Raw genomic sequence first — 20,770 nt, 5'->3', positions numbered from 1 at the left:
GGGGAGGGAAGTAATTTTAAGTCATCCCCACTCTACCCTGCAGCCCCCCATGTCTCCTTAAATCTTCTCCAGAGGGGATAAGAGACTCTGGAGAACAGATTTAGAAGGGACATGGGAGGCTGAAGGGAAATTGTTGTCCTCCCCACGTTATTCATTTCCTGCTTAAATTCCTATTAAAAATGTTTTCTTTGATTTCAATGGGCTAAAAGCACCCCCCCACACACACACCTAATTCTACCTGTTAGCACCATATCCTCTCTATTTCTAGATATAATATCCTCCCTCTTAGCTTGTTGCCGAAGAGGCACTTTGAAGCTCCTACGATCAGCTAGACATCAGCTAATTCTAGGTGCTTGAAAAGAGCCTTCCACAGGTGTCAATCAGCTGATTGCCAGTGCTTCAAAGTGCAGTCCCCAAAATTAACTGGTGTTGGGAACTCCCTTGTATAGCCAAGGGGTCAGGTAGAAGTGGTTTAGATTCAAAGATCTTCCGCCAGTGCTTTGAATCCATTCCGTTCCCCCTGGAGAGAGAAAATGCTCCATTTTCTTTTTTCCTAGAGGTTGCAATTTGAATTGCTGAAGGAGGTGCTTTGAATCCAAATATCCTTCTCTGCAGAGGCAGGGCAGGGGTGGGTGGGTGAGGAAAATACCTGTTCTTGTTATGGCAGCAGGTGATTGGCTGGTGAACATTAACAACCGCCTGACAAAGTTGACCCACAGGGGCTGGGGTAAATGAAGATCTGGCCTGCCAGCTAAATCTAATTCCCCATGCCTCTAGTATGAGATGCTTCAAGAAACACAAGCAGGTCATTCAGATTTGGTTTTCTGCATGGGAGATTGGATTCTACACACTCAGTTTAAAACCGAAATAGATATTGACTGTATTGCTATTCTGCAGCTACTGCCCACACCAGTGGGTAGGGCTTAATGGAATGTGTCTGGGCTGTATTATTTTGTCGCTCCCCTAAATCATTCCCCCTACCCACCCTCTGCAACCTTCTTCCATGCACACAGGCATCTCTCTATCTCCAGGTGCACACTTAATAAATAAATAAAAATTCACTGGATGTCTGCAAGTTATCATATTTCACAATGGGCAAAATGGAGACTTGTACTCTTTTTGAAGCAGGGGATAATACTTATTTCCACTTAGTCCCCCCCCCCCACCAAATACTAAGGTCTTTAACAAGAGTGATACCCCACCTGAAAAACAACAACAAGAAAGCAGCAACAAAAACCGCAGCAGCAACAAAATACTGAAATTATGATAAAGCATGCCAGCTTTGCCTGAAGCCATCTCCCTCCTACCTAGTACTTCTCTTCTTAGGGTGGAGATTCAATTTTCTTAAAAAAATTACAGTATTAAAAATAAAAGGTTAAAATAATGCTGGTGTCAGCAGTGGTGGGTGCTGACATTTCCCCCACTATGCTGGGTGCTGGTCTGGGGCATGAAGCCATAATATAGATTTATGGATTTTATAGCACATGTACCATCCTGCCTTCCTTTTCCCATGTTACAAAAGGTAACATTAAACTATTCACCTACCCGCAACTTAAAAAGAGAGAATAATTCTTGCAGGAATCCACTGCCAGTACAGGGCCATTGTGGTACTTGTCCGAAAAAGCATCTTTTTCTTCTTCTTCATTCTTCCCTTAAAGAAAAGGAATACTCTGATATACCGTATTTTTTGCTCTATAAGGCTCACTTTTTCCCTCCTAAAAAGTAAGGGGAAATGTGTGTGTGTCTTATGGAGCGAATGCAGGCTGTGCAGCTGTCCCAGGAACCAGAACAGCAAGAGGGATCGCTGATTTCGCTACACAGTGTTCCCTCTTGCTGTTCTGGCTTCTGGGATTCAGATTTTTTTTCTCTTGTTTTCCTCCTCCAAAAACTAGTTGCGTCTTATGGTCTGGTGCGTCTTATAGAGCGAAAAATACAGTAATCTGTGAATTTGAGGATCTGATTTCCGATTCTGAATGCACCCTTGTCAGGAAATGATAATATCATGTGCCAGAACAGTGGTAGGTCTGCTGGGCTCTGTGAGCAGCCTTGGTGGGGGGTTATTCATTCACCTTACCCTCTCCCAAACAATGTGGGCACCGTCAGGAAAAGGTTATAATGACGATGTATCAGCCCTGGGCCCCCCATCCCCCCTTTGGTCTTCCCTTACCCCACTTCTCTCTCCAGTGGGTAAAGTAACACTGGAGGATAAGCTGCTTGGGATGGGTGGGAATTCTGCACTCCTCATTTGGTGCTTCTTTTACTCTTAAAATTGGAACTCTACCAATCTACTTTTACTTTCTCCACAACTGTGGCAGAGTTAGGTTTGTCTCTATCGTGGCCCTAAATGGGCACTTATCAGTTGATCAAGTGAGCAAGTTATTTGACTCTTGCCCCTGTTTATATATATAAAACACACAATTGGTTTGATCCTATCTAAACTATAAAATAGGCCCATGTTTAGCCAAAGGAAAAGAATTGTGTTCTAACCAGATACCCCCAGGCCATTGAAACCGAAATACAGAATGTTCCAACCTTCATTCATCTCAAAAAAAACCAGAAGCTTATGGATAAGATATATTACTTCTTTGTAACTTTCTAAACGCTTCATTGTTTTTATAAGTTCTATCAATATAAAAGAGTGCAAAAAAAACAACCCCCCCACAGGTGAAATTGAGAGAAGCCATTACTAATAACAACTAGTCAAAAATAGGTTAGTAGCAAGTCAGCATCTACAGAATGAAAGTGTGAATCATTTTTGAAATGTATTACAAAACTTCAGTAGAACTCGAAAGTTCTACTACGGACTAAAATATGTGGGTTGAATTAAATGGCAAGCTAATTCTGTACACAAGGTTCGGCATGGGAAAAGTCAGTGCTACTGTTGGTCATGAAATAGCTGCTCAGGTCATCCATTCATGGCTAGAAGGCTGTATCAACAGCTGAATGTGAAACTGCATTAATAATTTTCTGAAATAATCAATATTCTCATTGGATATTATGCATATCCAAATATAGAATGAGGATGACCATGCAATCTTATGCATGTTTATTCAGGTATTTAGTGTGGCTGACTCTCAGGTAAGGAGTGCAGGCTTGTTCACAGGACGCAGTGCCTTTGAAGAAACAATTATGTCATGAAAAGATCTATTAAGATAACTTAATGGATTAGAACTACACACATTCCTTTACTTATAGTGTTCTCACAGAATGATGTCCACTCAATTATGTTAGCACAACACCAACACCTGAGCAGAATATATTGTGCTAGAGGATTCTGGTTCCATTTCTTTCTGTAACCTAACAACAACTTTATTACTAAAATATTCTGGCTTCGCTTTGTTTATTTCCAAATGTCATGCCCACTGTCTGTTCCCTCATCTGCTTCACTGGCCCGCTATGCCTTCTGCTGCATGTGAGAGGACAGGCTGGAGGATGCTAAAACTCAGCCATCTGCTGAGAGGAGCACATTGCCCAGTGTCCATGCCTAGTGTGATCTGAAGTGATATGGTTGTGCAGCAGGCCTTTTCTTAGCGCACAGAGGTGAAATGCAAGTGAAATGGGGTGAGTGAGTGAGCAAGAGAAACCAGATAGAATGGCAGGTGTTTGCATGATAATTTGATGCCCGTGTGAGAATAATGTGTGTTTTGGCCCCACTGTGGTCATGTTGGCTCTCGGAAACTTGACCTGAGAGAGGAAGCTTCCCCACACCTTCTGCAGATATTCAGTCACTGTGTCCAGTTTGGGCAACTTCAAGATGTTTATTCAAGATACTTGGGGCAGTGAGGATTGCCGCCACATTTGCTGCAGTCATGTCCATCACGACTACTTAGATCTACCGGACCAGGACAAAGGATCTGGATCATTGTGATTTAAAATGCCATGAGAAAAGATGATGCCCTGACTCCTTTTAAGGGAGCAATTGTGAAACTCCTTATCAAGGAGCCATTGCTTGTCCCACTGGATCTAAATAACTATCATGTGGTGTCATTTTTTTTTCCAGGCAAAAAGGTTCTTGAATGTGTAATGGTTGGCCAACTCCACATTTTCTTGGATGAAAGTGATTATTTGCAACTATTCCAATCTGATTTCCAGCTTGGATGTGAGACTGAAATTCCGTTGCTCACACTGGTGGATAACTGGCACAAGAAGAGTGTGACCCTGTTTATTCTCTTGGATTTGTCAGAGATTTTTGATACAACTATGTTTTCTCTGTTGTTCCTGGCTTGGTGCTCATTGTTTGCTTAGAGAGAAACAAACCATGGGCACTGGTTCACATGTAATATGAAGCCAACACTGTGATTTGTTTTGTTGCAGCAGTGGGAAGAGCAAGGTGGGAATGGTTTGAGCATGCTGCTTATTTTCTGTAAGCCATAGCTTATTTCAGGCTATGGCTTACCAGGGTGTACAAACCAGGCCACCAAAACATTATGAGGCCAACACAGTTTAATTTAAGGATTTCTCCATCTGCCAAAAGAATTAGTTTGGAATCCTATGCACACAGGCTTGTAAATCCCATGGAAATCAAAGGAACTTAATTCAAGCAAAAGTAGAAGCAGGCTGCACTATTTGAGGGGTTTTTGGGGGTGGCGGGAGAAATGTCTGATTATTTATTTTGACCATTTATATACTGCTTAAATACAACAGTCTCTAAGCCAGGCATCCACAACCTTTGGCCCTCCAGATGTTTTGGACTACAATTCCCATCATCCCTGACCACTGGTCCTGTTAGCTAGAGATCATGGGAGTTGTAGGCCAAAACATCTGGAGGGCCGCAGGTTGGGGATGTCTGCTCTAAGCAGTATACAAGTTACTTAGGACAAAAAGATCAGTTAAAATGATAAGATTAGAATTCAGTTAAAATGCCTGTTGGATATTCAACAAGGACAGGGGCTGCCTGACCTGAAATAATGTCACCAACATTTAGCTACTTTGCCCAAACTAGCCTCTATGTAATCCCACTGTCTTCAGTGGGAAAGATTTAAATGTGTGTTGAACTCTTTCTTCACTTAAAAGTGCTTGGCTAAGTCATGCCCTTTATACCAGCATAATTTTCTGAGTAAAACTCAGGAACAATGTTTTAACTTTTATTTTTGATGCTGATTTACTATGGAATCCTGTCATCACTTCTCAGACATATGTGTGGGATTGCAGCATCAATGTGTTCAAATCTCCATAAAAGACATTAACAATTTTACTATAAAAAGGCTAAGGTTTCACTCTTCCTATTTGTATGCATACTAAATTATTTCAAAAGGATCTCACCATGATATCTCACATCATTTCCATACAAAGTTGTTTTGTTGTCTTCTTTTATATTTAAAACATCCACACTTCCAGATGTCAGACCAATGAAGAGTGAATTGCTCTGAAATAGGTATATAATTTCAGTTTGGTATATACAAACTCACTGTTCTCTCTGTCTATAGGTCTAGTAACTTATAGTCAAGAAAAGAATGGCCTTCAGATTGCCACCCCTTTATGGAGAACATTCCTCCATGACTATCTTATAAAGCCATTCATCTTCCTTCAACCCAATTCTTCCTTTTACACAGCTTCTGCAATGACCATAAGAAAAGGGTTTATTTGTTTTTATTTAGTTAAAATTTTATACTTTGTTTTTTGAGGAACTTGCTCTACAAAGCAGAACCATAGCTGGGGGGGGGGGGGGGCTAGCCATGTTTTTTGCCCTGGGTGAAGCCTCCAGAGGGGCATCATTGAGGCTCCCAGCCAACTCCACCTGATAAGAAGATGTAAGAATACAGAATATAGTATGACAACAGAAGTAGAATAAAACAAAACAAGTCACAAAACAGTATTAAAACATAAAAATCAACAAGGATTAAAAACCGGAGAGATAAAATAGGCTACCTTGGGAAGGGAAGGGAGAAAAGAATTTTTCAACAGAAGTCAAAAACTCAATCAAGTTGGGGCTTGTTTCATTTCTAAGGGAAGAGGATTTCACGCAACTGATGCCACAATGCGTAAAGCAAGTGCTCAAGTTACAACCGTTCTTACCTTGTGTGGGGCGCACATCAGCAACAGATTTTCAGCCACAGACCTAAGTGACTGGGGTAGGCTGTAGGAGGAGAGGTATGGGGCTATAGAGACTAGTAGTAAAACATTGAATCTAGGTTGGTAGCACATTGGCAGCTACTGCAATCCATTCAACAAAGGTTTCACATTTGTTGATAGGTTGCCCCAGAGAGCAACCATGCAGCAGTGTTTTTGCAGCAACTGCAGCTTGACACAGCACAATAACTCTAGCATTTCCATTAATGTGTCACACAGACATATTCTCACACTAGCACTCAATTGTTCTTGTTACTCACAAGCCTTGTAAAAACAATGGTATCGTTTGCTGTGTTCACTTGCGACATGAGCTCCAGACCAGGTAAGCTTCTGAAGTGTATCAGTTTGCATCTTGGGCTCTGGCACATAATTATTAGCTGCTGATGGGCCACATCGTGTCTTAAATGGACCACCTAAACCAATTGATGTTTATATTTTAAAATGGTAGTTCCTGAATGGATAAAATTAAAAATTAAAAAAAAAAACCAAATCAGCAGGCCACTTAGAGCACATTTTCATATACTCTTTGGAAAGGTGCTGGTATGTTTAGGTTTCACAATAATGTTTCATATTAACCTTTAACATTTTAATGAGATATGTTGCTCTGGATGATCTCTCAAGAACCCTGCTTCCTAAGACTGTGGTTCTATAATGATTCAAACTGGTTGGACAAGCTTAGCCTGCCAGAATTCCCTTTTGCTGAAAGGGCTAGCACTGATGGGCCTCAGTGGCTGGTCTTTGCATAACTAAGGAATTAGTTGGATAATTTGTGTGGAAAGGGGCATGCCTTTCTACTCCCAGCTTTGCCCTGCCTAGAGGAAATTTTGTGCAAACACGGAACAACTAGATTATGGTAATTAAGTGCATGTGATGTGCCTCACCCTTTAAAATATATGCTATGCGGAGGACAATTAGCAGTTCAAGATAATACATGTAGGACACTTCTTGTAGCAGCCTTTTTGGACCAATTAATGTAACGTGATGATCTTATCACAATCCCGACAGTTCTCAAAAATAAGCAGTATATATAAAAAAAGGTTATATTTAAACTAAAAAAAACAATTTTTACATATTGTTGAGAAAAGTAAGATTAGAAAAAACGTACTTACTGGATCTGTATAAGCAGTCATTTCATAATAAACCAAATTCTGTACTGATGTATGGAGAAATAGAATTCGTCCATCCTTTAATAATAACAATAGTAATTTATTATTTGTACCCAGCCTATCTGACTGGGTTGCCCTAACCACTCTGGGCAGCTTCTAACATATATAAAACGTAACAAAACATTAAACCTTATACAGAGTTTTCCTATACAGGGCTGCTTTCAGATGTCTTCTAAACATAGCTGTCAACTTTTCCCTTTTCTTACAAGGAATCCTATTTGGAATAAGGGAATTTCCCTTAAAAAAGGAAAACATTGACAGCTATGCTTCAAAAGGTTATATAGTTACTCATCTCCTTGACATCTTATGGGAAGGTCTTACACAAGATGGGCACCAGTACCGAGAAGGCCCTGTGCCTGGTTCCCTGTAGCTTCACTTCTTGCGGTGAGGGAACCACCAGAAGACTCTCGGTGCTGGATCTCAGTGTCCAGGCTGAATGATAGCTCATTATGCTCAATGAGATGAAAAATCTGACATACATACATACACTATCCATCAACACCCACACCTACCAACACTCACAGCTTTCCCCCAGAATGCCATAATATTAGAGTGCGCCTATAAAGTCAAAGACATGGAGATCCCAGGATATTACTTTTTGTTCTGTTCTAATAAATAAAGACTAGACAGCTTCCATGAGACTTGAATATTTTGCAGGGTGGTGCAATGGGAAGGAGGAGGATGGGTGAATTACTGGCCTCCTATTCTCATTGATGACCGAGGTATGGAAATCTATTTACACTTAAGCTTGTAAAGTAAAAGAAAGATGAAAAATAATCCCATTGAGACCTATGCTGATCCCCTCCCCCAGGTGCAGCTTCACATGCAGGGGGTGCGGAGGGCACTGTGTGAATTATGCTCTAAGATGTTTTTTTCCCCATAATCTGTCCACTATCAAATTTCTAAATTTCTTAACTATCAGGCAGATTTTTAGAGTACAGTGACAGGTTGCCAGTAAGATAATTGCAATTACTGTACTTTCTGTACTCAACCTGTTTCATTTTAACTATTAGATCTACAAACTAACAAAGTTTCAGGTGCTAAATCACTCCATAATGAAACAAGTTATACAAGGTTTTTTAATGCTTTGTTGCAAACTGCTGTAGCATTTATGTTTCAGATTTCAGGGTCAGCAATCTGTGAAATTGTTCTTGAACACATGTGTTATGTAGCCAAACAGCTAGAGATGCATTTTGTGTGGAAGTCTGGTTTTCATGTGAGAATATTGTATAACAGAAGCATACAAGTAATCTTACTTTTCAAAATTCTGACTATAACTGACTGTTCCTTACTGGGTTTTACACAACATCTCTTGACTGTTTTCTGTGGCTGTGGTTATTTTTTTAATGTTTTCTTAATTTACCATGCCAAATTATTACTATTATTGCTGATAAAAGAATACCAAAACCACAAATATCATTATTAATGCTTATTTGTCTTGAAAGGATCGACCCACAAGCTGTGAAATACACCCTAATGAATATATATACCATATTTTTCGCTCTATAGGACGCACTTTTTCCCCTTCAAAAATGAAGGGGAAATGTGTGTGCGTCCTGTGGAGCGAAGACGCCATAGCCCAGCGACCCTCTCCGGGCTGGAGAGGTGACACGCGGCTATGGCAGGAGCCTCCATAGCCGCGCGTCACCTCTCCAGCCGGGAGAGTGCGCGCGGGGGAAAAAAAGCCCCCCACGACCCTCTCCCGGCTGGAGAGGTGACGCAGGAGCCTATGGCAGGAGCCTCCATAGCCGCGCGTCACCTCTCCAGCCGGGAGAGCGCGCGTGGGGCAAAAGAAGCCATAGCCCCGTGACCCTCTCCCAGCTGGAGAGGTGACGTGTGGCTATGGCAGGATCCTCTTTAGCCACGCGCCACCTCTCCAGCTGGGAGAGCGCGTGAGGGGCTAAAGAAGCCATAGCCCTGTGACCCTCTCCCAGCTGGAGAGGTGACGCGCAACTATGGCAGCAGCCTCTCCGCTGCGCCTTTCCGCTGCTCCCTGACCTGCTCTTTGGTGCTGGTGGTAGGCTTCCCCCGCCAGCCCCAAAGAGCAGGTCAAAAGGAACCTGACGCCTGGAGAGTGAGAGGGGTCGGTGCACACCGACCCCTCTCGCTCTCCAGGCTTCCAAGGTAGCCGCCTGAACGACACCTTGTTTTAGAGCGGGAAAACAAGAGGGGGAAAATTCTCCCCCTCTCTGCGCAGCGCCTCCTGCCGCTTCGCTGAAGGGGCGCTGGGCAGAGAGGGGGAGATTTTTTTTTCTTGTTCTCCCCCCTCTAAAACAAGGTGCGTCCTATTGTCCGGTGCGTCCTATGGTGTGAAAAATACGGTAAATAAAATGAATACAATCTCATTGCCATCCGTTAGAAACACAGACTTGAGTAACTAAATGAAAAGCTTACCTTAGCTATATCCTAGCTATATCCTAGTGTCAGAACCAGCAGTGAAGGGTGGACTCAAATCCTGGACTTCTTAAAAGCTAACCTGGTACCCTGTTCCCGGAATTGTTGCTCCTCTGCTGAGCTTAGTGAATGTCCAGGGCCCAGATAACTTTATTGGCTGCTTTTCTCTCTTCATTCCCCCTCACCGTGACTGGTTCTCTCCCACCCCCACCCCCTTGCCACTACATCCACTTCCCATTCAAAGCACACCAAGTCATGTACGGGCATGTAGTTTACAGACTTTTGCTCATCCTTCATGCTCATTCCTCTTCTTGACCCTGCAAACTTCTGCTGAGGTTCCCTAATCCCCTAATCTCTCTTCCTATCCTGCTGGATCAGACCAAAGGACTATGTAGCCCAATATCCTGTTCCTCGCAGGGGCCAATCACATTAAATTCTGGCCTTGTTCAGCTTCCTGGTGTCCTTGTTTTGTCTTCTTTACTTAGAAACCTTAGCCCACCTCTTTACACTGGAAAGGGCTATTTCAGTACACTGATTCCCACTAAACATGTGGGAAAAACTCTGAGAGTAGAAGCTGTTCAACAGTGCAACAGTCTCTCTTGGGAGGTTGTGAACTCGCCTTCCTTGGAGGTTTTCAAGCAGAAGTTGGATGGTCATCTGTCATGGATGCTTTTGCTGAGATTCCTGCATTACAGGGGGTTGGACTAGATGGCCCTTGGGTCCCTTCCAACTCTAAGATTATATGATTGTGTCAAACACTCATCAGCTAACCCAATACAAGGGTACATTGGTTCCCGAACGCAATCCATTCTGGAAGTCCATTTGACTTCCAAAACATTTGCAAAGCATGGCACAGCTTCTGACTGGCTGATTGGCCCCGGAAACAATGCCGACAGCCGAAATGGACGTTTGGCTTCCAAATTTTTTTTGCAAACTAGAACACTTACTTCCAGGTTTGTGGTGTTCGGGAGCCGATTCGTTCGGGAGCCAAGCCGTTCGGGAGCCAAGATACCACTGTATTATCTATTCTAATTGGCAGCAGTTAGCCAAGTCTCAAGCAGACATCTTTGCCGATCTATTATGAAGGGAGGGACTATATAGTTCAGGGAGCAGAACACACACATCAGACCCTAGCATCTAAATTGTAAGGGATCCTGAAAAGGACCTCTGCAGACCGATCAGGAAAAGACCTCTGGCTCTGACACTGGAAATACATTGCCTGCCAGAGTAGGAAAAAGAGTGGGACGAATGACCAACAATAATGTAAGGATGTTTTGTATCAAATGCATAAACTGTTAATTTGAGGGTTTTAAGTTTCATATGACTACATTTGGATGTTATCTTAATAAGCTTTTCTGGGTGTCTTTGTAACCACTTTGCATTTCTTAAAGCCTGCCCTATTTCCCCTGCCCACGCACACCTCTGTCCTCAGGCAGTTCCTCAAGGAAGAAGATGGAAAATCCCCCATAGCAGAACACTGCATAAAGCAGATTAAATTGGTTAACATATTCTGGAGGGTGCTAGTTTCTTTAACACTAGTCCATAAGAAGCTGACTTAGCCTATGGACATACCTTAAGCACCAAATTTGTAAATATTTGTCAATTCAGCATTTGCCTTTCCAACCCCTGTGAAGCATGCAAATGTATACATACTAACCTTTACTGGCAAGTACAAATCTAGTTTATTAAATTAATTTTATGCATATATCATCTGGCTTTTTACCTGCATGCCAAGAACCAGAAATTCCTGGTTATCTGCAAACACCACTCCTTCATCTATCAAGTAGCACAATGGTGAAGACAGGCTGCAGAGGCATTCGCATTTCACTGAAGTCCTGAAATTTCTTTTTCGAGTATGTTGAAAATGTTCATTCTTCTGAATACAGCTAGGAAGACATATTGAAGCAACTTCAAAGGTGGGAGCACATACTGGATGCAATACGAGTGACATGGGCACAAGAGACCAGTATTACATGAATTTTGGCCAGTAAAGTTGCTGCACCAAACATAATACCAGTGGGTGCAGAGCACCCAGGGGTACAATGTTACCTGTGAAGCCCCTGCCCCTCAGCACCCTGAAAGCCTCTGTATTCCTTCCTGAATCTCATTTTGCCAGTTGTGGGAGGGGGCAGGTGGAGAGAATCAGTATTTGTTTTTCCTTCCACTCTGGCAATTTGCTGGAGGAAGTTGGTCCTCCTCCTCGTCTCTGAGAGGTCTGTTGGCTTGTTTGCTGCCACCTCCTCTCTGGATGTCTGATAAAGCCGCTTCCGACGTAGAAAGGAGGTGGGGTTGTGGACTTCACCCTCCCAACATGCGCGCGAGAGCTCGCTCTCAGCCTCAGCGTGATTGAGGGAATCCCAGATTGCGTCATCTTCTGGTCAGCCAATCAGCTGGCCTGGGGGCGTGGCCTGCTCCATTTAACGCAGGGGTGGCCTGGGATCTCCCTCTTTGCCGCTTCCAGCTGCTCCAGTTTCCCACCCTCCCGCCCTTTAAGGTTTTTTTCATCTTTGACCTTGCTATGGACCTCGGTTGGTCGCCGTTAAGGGGCCTGGTAGGAATTTTTCCACTTGGCAAATTGGCACCAGTCACTTGGTTTTTCACCTACCTCGTAGCAAATCATCACAACTTCCTTGGTATTGGCTGTTAGGCATTGGTATTGTTATTGTTATGTAGATGGAAGGGGGGAGGAAGCGCCATCACCTCCCCCGCATATTGAAGGGTAGTCCGATAAAGGATTCTGGCGGGCGTGGCCCTGTGGAGGTGAGGGCCTAAGGCACGCCCCCGAGCGGTGACCCTGGGTGAGTTCCTAGTTGATGTGCATCAGCAGGACTCCCCCTACTGCTGGTTAACCCTTCCCGGACTTCAAGCGAACAGGCTGAAGCCGGAAAGTCGGTTAGGACCAATGCCTAAGCCAATACCGCTCATCACCTGTAACCAATAAATTTGTTGCCATATTTAGCCCATTAACCTTAAATATCTGTGTCATGTGTCTTTATTTCCACTTGGGGGAGGCGGGAACTCGCCACTCAATACGCTTGCTTCCTCCCTCTCTGGGGTCTTTTTTAGGGGGGCGGCTCCCTTCTCCATCTTCTTTTGGGGCAGGATCTTTGTAGTTTCTTTCTTTCTTTCTTTCTTTCTTTCTTTCTTTCTTTCTTTCTTTCTTTCTTTCTTTCTTTCTTTCCCTCCCAGCCTGTCTGCATCCCTTCCAGCACCCAAGATGAACACATAGTGTGAGCAAGTGGGGTTACTGCCAACAATTTGCTATTGGCAAAGCCTCACGAAACATTAATTTTGTGGTGTTGCCCACATCTCTCCCTTTCCCTCTCCTTTAAAAAACCCCATGTGTGCCCATGGGTCTCAAAAAGCTGGGGTCCCCTGTTCAGTAAATGGAATGTCACAGAAAACTATATCTGCAGAAAGAACCCTTTTTCATATAATTTTCGCTTTTTAATAATTTAAATATTTATTAATTAATTACATTTGCATCCCACCCTTCCTCCCAAAAAAGCCCAGGACAGTAAACATCAACATGTTAAAACAATAATAATATTGTTATGTGTTTTTTCTTTCTCCTTTCGGGTGTGTGTGTGATACATGCATTATAGCCTTATCAACACAACAATCTAAAATGGTGACTTGTTCAAAACAATTTTTTCCCTGTTGCTCATCTGAAATTTCATCAAAATGCAAATGTCATTTCTTCCATAGGCAGAGTTTATGACTCAGTCATAGGTCTGCTTGAAGTCCATGCCCACTAATGTAGTGAATAATTCATTCTGACACCCCAGGCTGTCAGGACAGGGGGATTCTGTTGTCATGTAAGAAATATTCAGCATGTAAAATCTCTTGAATACAAGCATCATCTTATCTGTAAACCCTTTTTATAATTCTGTTCACATTCATCGCTCCCTGTTGACTAGGGATCACATATGGTGCTCTAGACATATGGAATGAAATTACTTCAAAACTATTCCTGAAGAAATTAACTGGATTAATACACTCTACCAATGCAGCCAAAGAGGGTTTGAACAGACAAAAATATTTAATGAACTGAAGCCTACGCCAGATGAAAAAGCAGTTCAACAACAATTAGAAAGACTACCGAACAGATTAAGGAAACTTACGAAGCAAAGGGATGTTTCCTATACAAGTGTTGTTGTAACTCTCCTATAGTCCACACTGCTGCTCTACATGCCGGATTAGTCCTAGAATCAAAGCACATTTCAGGTGTTAAAACCTCCCACAACATTCTGAACTTACATAAATCACTATTGTAATGTTAAAGTGAGATCATGCAAGAGTTTTTCTGACCTTCAAGAAATCTTCCTCAGTTTTATCATAGAGATAAAGGCACCTGAGCAAGGAGTGGGAAGCTTTGGGGGCTCCAGGCGTCCCCCACACTAACAAAAATTTAAAGTTCTCTGGAAAATGAAACCTCATCATGAGGGACTAGCATTTGGGGAACGCTATCCCCTCCCTACAGAAGTGATCCACAAAGATAAGGCCTTCTTTAACTTGAGGTCCATTGCAGAGAACGGGTGAGAAGAGCTGGACCCCTCCTGCACCTCTTCGTTGCCTGAAAGCTTACTTTCTTCCTTTTTGGAGGGCAGGGGGGGCAGAACCAAGACTTCCATGCTGCCCTCATGCCTACAGGGTGAAAACTCACGGTCAACTTCCCTATTGGAGGTACTTTTGCAAGCAGCAAGATGAATGCTTCTTAGATGCAGCGGCAGCACAGGCACATGACCACTGCATCTCAGAAGAGGTTGGCCAAACCTCTGAGAAGGAAGCCAAGCCAAAGTTCCACTCAACTTCCACTGGAAACTACCAAAATTTATTTATTGCTGTTCAAATGGGCACGTCCTAGGATTGCTGGCTCAGCAAGTAATTTTTTTTTATGGTTTCACACTCTCCCAGAATAAACAGCACATCCTCTATTAAAAATGACAGAGACATTTACAATATTAGATTAGAAACAGTTTAGGATCTAGTTAGTCAAACCTCAAAGCAATATAACCTCTCAAATCCTTGCATATTACACCACAAATCACAGTTACATAAGGTAACTGAAAATCAATAGGGTTAATAGAACAGGATTTCATTATTAAATTCCCAGTGGCATAAGAGGCTAAAAATTCACTTTTAGGGCAGTTTGGACAACTTTTATGGTAGTTTATATAAGCAAGGAGCCATTAGATTTAGCTCATTGCTAATTATTAAGGAAGAAACATTTGAACATTAGCTACAAAAGGGAAGAGTGCCTCTGTCTCAACAAACCATAATAATTTTACTATCTATACCCACCCATCTGACTGGGCTGTCCCAGGCTGCTTCCAACATACATAAAAACACCATAAAACATTAAAAAAAACTTCCCTATACAGTGCTGCCTTGTCAAATGTTTTCTAAAGGCTGTATAGTGGTTCAGGGGTTGCATAACTCCATACCCTCCAACATTTCTCTCATGAAAAAAGGGACATCCTAAGGAAAAGTGGGCCATTCTGGGATCAAATAAGAAATTGGGATGACTTCTTTAAATCCGGGATTGCCCCTGGAAAATATGGACACTTGGCGTGTCTGGTATTCTGTACTACAAGCAGCTCAGTATTTTGCTTAGTGCTTTGTACACAGCCTAAGGCAATGAGGGCCAAATTCAATGAGATTGTTGCATTAGTGGAAGGCAGCACAAAGATTCTTGATAGTGCAATGAGAACATCCTCTTCTCCTCGGCCCACATGATTCCCAGATCTGCTCAGGAGGGTTTGGGGATCCCCACAGCAGATTTAAGGAGGGAGGAGAGAGAAGGTTCTGTTTTGCAAGGAAAATCCTTGCACCAACGGAACCTTTGCCATAGCGCTACATCAAATACAAATTAAATTTTCATCTGCTTAATTTCACCATGCAGCCTCTCCCTTTGAGCCAAATTACCCACTTAAAAAAAAATGTATTCAGTGTTAATGCTTTCAGCAGATTTGTTCCTTAGTACGTACAAAGTCCTCGATAGTAATCTTCAACGCATCAATAACAATGGGTGTAACTTAATTAAGCAATAACCCCATTTTCTCAAGGCGTTAAGGGATGTGACTATTAGAATGGCTCATCATGAGTTCAAGCATTATGTTTGTCACATGTTAATTTGCAATTACGCATTATCCCACTGAATGTGTAAAATGAAACACGGATTCATTACCAAACAATAGGAACAAACTGGGACATAATAAGTCTGTCATTCTTGCTACATTTAAAACAAATGGTAGTAACTCACTTTCATAATACAGAAGTCATATCATCTACTTTTATACAAAAATCTTCTGAGTGTTTTTTTCAGTATTTTTAAAACCAAATTCAAAGTACCTAAACACTTACCTAAGTACCTAAAACCAAATTCAAAGTACCTAAACACTTTGCTGTGTTTAGGTAATTTAGAGCTGTGCTGCGTTTAGGTAATTTAGAACCCACTGCTCATTAAATTCCCACAGCAAGGCACAACATAAAAACATAATGAAATAAAACAACAATAAATAAATAAATCAAGCTGCAACAGCAATAAATCAAACTTACTTTACAGCACCATGAGAGTGATAAAACATCTCCACTCAACTAACCAAATGCCTGAGTAGAGGAAAATATTTCTAAGAGGGTTTTTAATGTCCACCCAATCTCAAATACTGGGCTAGGAAGCCGAGCAAACACCTACTGTAGGTCCTATGTCATATAGGACTTTACATGTCAATGTAACACACTGAACTTGGTAGCTAACTGACAGTGCAGTTCCTCCAGAACTCGTGTTATGTTTGTGGGTAGCCACCAACTTTACTGTTGCTTTCTGTACCTGCTGCAACTCACAATCCAAGCCCACAGGCAGACTTATATAAAGCACATTGCAGAGATCCAGCTGTGAAGCTACCAGGGCATGGACCACTGTGACTAAGCTAGACTGACAGCTAGACTGGTAACTGGGAGTGGCTGCCAAGACCATATAATACCAGTCCTGAAAGACCCATATTGGTTCTCAGTACATTTCCGAGCACAATTCAAAGTGTTGGTGCTGACCTCCAAAGCCCTAAACGGCCTTGGCTCAGTATACCCAAAGGAGCGTCTCCACCCCCATCGTTCAGCCCAGAAACTGAGGTCCAGTGCTGAGGGCCTTCTGGCGGTTCCCTCACTGCAGTAAGTGAGGTTACAGGGAACCAGGCATAGGGCCTTCTCAGTAGTGGCACCCACCCTGTGGAATACCCTCCCATCAGATGTCAAGGAAATAAACAACTATTTGACTTTTAGAAGACATCTGAAGGCAGTCCTGTTTAGGGAAGTTTTTAATGTTTGATGTTTTATCATGTTTTTAATATTCTGTTGGGATCCGCCCAGAGTGGCTGGGGAAACCCAGCCAGATGGGCAGGGAATGAATGAATGATTAAATAAATAAATAAATAAATAAATAAATAAATAAATAAATACTACTACTACTACCACCACCATTACTACTACTATCCCTGGCCCAGGAATGCAGCTGGTGTTGGTAAAAGGCACTCTTTGCCATGGAGCTGACTTGTGCCTTGGATGGAAAAGGTCCTTCTCATTCAGCAGAAGGAGCTTGCTGGCAGAGGAGATGAGAAGGTGGTTTCTCCTGTTTTCCCCAGTAGCACCCATCACCATCTCCCACAATATTCTGGAGGGTTCCCCAACTCCCAGGACCAGAGTCAGTGGATGGTGGTGCTGGGGCATCATGGTAAGACAGAATTGGCAAAATTCACCTTCCCATCCAAACTATTGTGAGTCCTTGATTGTTATCATTCGCACAGGAGTTTACAAAATGTTGCAGAAGAGAAGCAATTCATAAATCAGGTGTACTGAGTGCTACATATATTTATAATTTTGTGTTTTATGAGGATCACTTGAGTATTATTATTATATTAATATTGTAATTAATATATTAATATATTTTACTTTTTCTTTAGTTTTTTCTGTTTGATATATTGGGGTTGTTTTCTTTAGTTGTTTTCTTTAGTTTGTTTTATTGTTGTTTTATTTAGTTTTATTTAGGTTGTTTTATTTAGCTTGAATTTTATGGTACATTAGGTTGAAAACCTTTAATAAAATTGATTTTTTAAAGGAAAGAAATCAGGTATGCTGGAAAAACAGAAGATGAAAATTTAGATACTCTCTAGATTCTGTGGGTCCTCTGTGATTACCGTATGCGATCAACCATAATCAAGACAATGAAACCAGTGTAGCTATTTTAGTATGTCCCTTCATTCAGATCTTATTCCTAAATACGCTGAAAGGAAAAAGTATGCACAGGCCTTCATCCTGCCAAGCAGCACTGAAAAACATTATTCTTCTGTTTGTATGTTCTCATGTATACAGCCTTGCTGAGACTGATTTGTAGAAAGGATGATGTTTTTTTAAAAAAAAACGCTGCCAAGCCTCAGCAGCTAGATAGCTGCTTGAAAGATTTTTCATCTGCTAGATAGTTCTGATGTAATCAAGATTAATTCTCTTAATTAAAACAAGCTGAAAAGGTTCACAACTCCCAAGGAGACGCGTTATAAAACTTCCTGGCTTCACCCAGCCCTTTCCACATTGAGTCACATGAGGAATCCTTGCACATTGGTGGAGGGTTTGGGTATCATCTTCTAAGGTGCGTGGTCCATTGAGCATTTCCAGTGACCCATTTAAACTGTTTCACAGAAGGCAAACAACTTTCTCCTCCAGCTGCTCATTACAGAACATGAATACTAGCGTGCAAGCTTGTACATGTTTGTCTGCTGTTATCAGTCTGTTCATTGAGGAATCCCTTATGAGTTTCCATGTTTCAAAACCACTAACCTAGCAAGTTCAGCTCAGTACTTGATAGCTTTATCCAGTTTACTTTAATGGATAACTTTACTTATGAAGCTGCGGAGAAGCTGAAACAAAGGCAAAAACGAGATATCGCTTTTCAAGGCTTCAAGGAAGAGGGGTGATTAATGCAAAAGACAAGCCTCTCTGTCTTCTGCTCAAAGGGGGTAAGCTGGCAGGTTCATCATTCTTGGAATAGAATTGAACACACCCCATTATGGCTGGTTAGGGAACATATTTATATGCTCTAAGTGTCCCAGGATCAATCATGATTTTATCTCTGTTAAATAACTCTTGCCCTGCCTTAGCGTATTTTGCCTTTTGGGGCAGCCTATATACAAAAAATATTAGTGTGCACAGTGGTGCACTGGTTTCCATTTCACACCCACAACAAACATTGCTGAATGTGAAATGCAACTATTCTATGAATAGAACTGTGAGTTTGAACATTCTAAAGTTTCTTAAAAACTGAAACCACAAAAGTCTGGAAAGTGGGGTATGGATGTAAAAAAACAGTAATAAAAATATTGAAAACCACCATGGTTAGATTCTAACTAATCCTGCTTCAAAAGTTAACACCAGACAGGCTACTGCAGAGGAAATGCATTCATCATATATCAGGCTTTAATTTTCTTATCATTCTGGGGTTTTCTCCCCGCATCATGTTCCATTTGGGGGATTGCTCAGCCATTCTTTTCCTATAAGCCACTTCAGGAACGGTCCCCAAACCTTTGGCCAGGAAAATCTGAGCAGGAGGTGATACCCAACATTTTCCAGTAATAAGCTCCATTTTGACCACAGCTGAGATTCCCTGAACAGCTTCAGTGTTCTACCATTGTCTTTCACTGAAGATTCAATGGCAAAACATACATTTACCAAATTCTGCAAAGTCCAGATATATTTCCACTGCATTTTTTAACATATTTGAACTAATATGACAGGTGTGCATCTGCTCGGCAATACTTTAAAGAGCAACATGTGCAAGGACAAGCAGCAGCACCTAAGAGCATAAGGAGAGCCCTCTATATCTGGCCAGTGGGCCATCCAGTCCCACATCCTCTCCTCACAGCGGCCAGCCAGGTGCCTGTAGGAAACCCACAGGCAGGACCTGAGGACAACAGGACTCTCCTCACCTGTGGTTTCCAGAATTTGGTATTCAGAAGAATAATGCCTCAAACCGTGGAGGAAGAACATAGCATAAGCCACTGATAGCTCTGTCCTCCATGAGTGCGTCTAATCATGTTTTAAAGTCATCGAAGTTGGTAGCCTTTTGTGTGAGCAAGTTCCATAATTTAACTATACCGCTTTCCTGAATCTTCAGCTTCACTGGATGTCTGTGAATTCTAGTGTCACGACGAGAAAAACTTTTCTCTATCCATGTTCTCCATTCCATGCATGATGTTATATAGACTGGTACCATGTTGCCTCTTACCTCAGATATGCAGATGACACAACCTTGATGGCAGAAAGTGAGGAGGAATTAAAGAATCTCTTAATGAGGGTGAAAGAGGAGAGCACAAAATATGGTCTGAAGCTCAACATCAAAAAAACGAAGATCATGGCCACTGGGCCCATCACCTCCTGGCAAATAGAAGGGGAAGAAATGGAGGCAGTGAGAGATTTTACTTTCTTGGGCTCCATGATCACTGCAGATGGTGACAGCAGTCACGAAATTAAAAGACGCCTGCTCCTTGGGAGAAAGTCGATGACAAACCTAGACAGCATCTTAAAAAGCAGAGACATCACCTTGCCAACAAAGGTGTATAGTTAAAGTCTGGTTTTCCCATTAGTGATGTATGGAAGTGAGAGCTGGACCATAAAGAAGGCTGATCACCGAAGAATTGATGCTTTTGAATTATGGTGCTGGAGGAGACTCTTGAGAGTCCCATGGACTGCAAGAAGATCGGACGTATCCATTCTTCAGGAAATCAGCCCTGAGTGCTCACTGGAAGGACAGATCGTGAAGCTGAGGCTCCAGTACTTTGGCCACCTCATGAGAAGAGAAGACTCCCTGGAAAAGACCCTGATGTTGGGAAAGATGGATTGCACAAGGAGAAGGGGACGGCAGGGGACGAGATGATTGGACAGTGTTCTCGAAGCTACAAACATGAGTCTGACCAAACTGCGGGAGGCAGTGGAAGATAGGAGTGCCTGGCGTGCTCTGGTCCATGGGGTCACGAAGAGTCGGACACGACTAAACAACTAAACGACTAAACAACAACATGTTGCCTCTTACTTGTCTTTTCTCTAAACTGAAACGTCTCAAAGCTTTCCTCACAGGGGCGTTGCTTCATTCCCTT

At 42.2% G+C, this 20,770-nt stretch overlaps 1 protein-coding gene across 1 annotated transcript in view; it reads right to left on the bottom strand.

Moving 5' to 3' along the window:
• Positions 1-20,770, bottom strand: part of LOC309336500 (uncharacterized protein) — an 86,523-nt gene that overhangs the window by 33,393 nt on the left and 32,360 nt on the right. The window contains exons 13-18 of the mRNA XM_081852331.1: positions 13,754-13,834; positions 11,353-11,515; positions 7,179-7,253; positions 6,330-6,482; positions 5,263-5,365; positions 1,546-1,651 (exon numbers count right to left, since the gene is read on the bottom strand). Coding sequence (XP_081708457.1) covers positions 1,546-1,651; positions 5,263-5,365; positions 6,330-6,482; positions 7,179-7,253; positions 11,353-11,515; positions 13,754-13,834 — 681 coding nt within the window. The remainder of the gene's footprint in view (positions 1-1,545; positions 1,652-5,262; positions 5,366-6,329; positions 6,483-7,178; positions 7,254-11,352; positions 11,516-13,753; positions 13,835-20,770) is intronic.

The sequence above is a fragment of the Podarcis erhardii genome (assembly GCF_964252035.2).
Source record: "Podarcis erhardii genome assembly, chromosome: 2".
NCBI classification, from domain to species: domain Eukaryota; kingdom Metazoa; phylum Chordata; class Lepidosauria; order Squamata; family Lacertidae; genus Podarcis; species Podarcis erhardii.
This window is presented reverse-complemented; position numbering and strand designations above follow the sequence as displayed.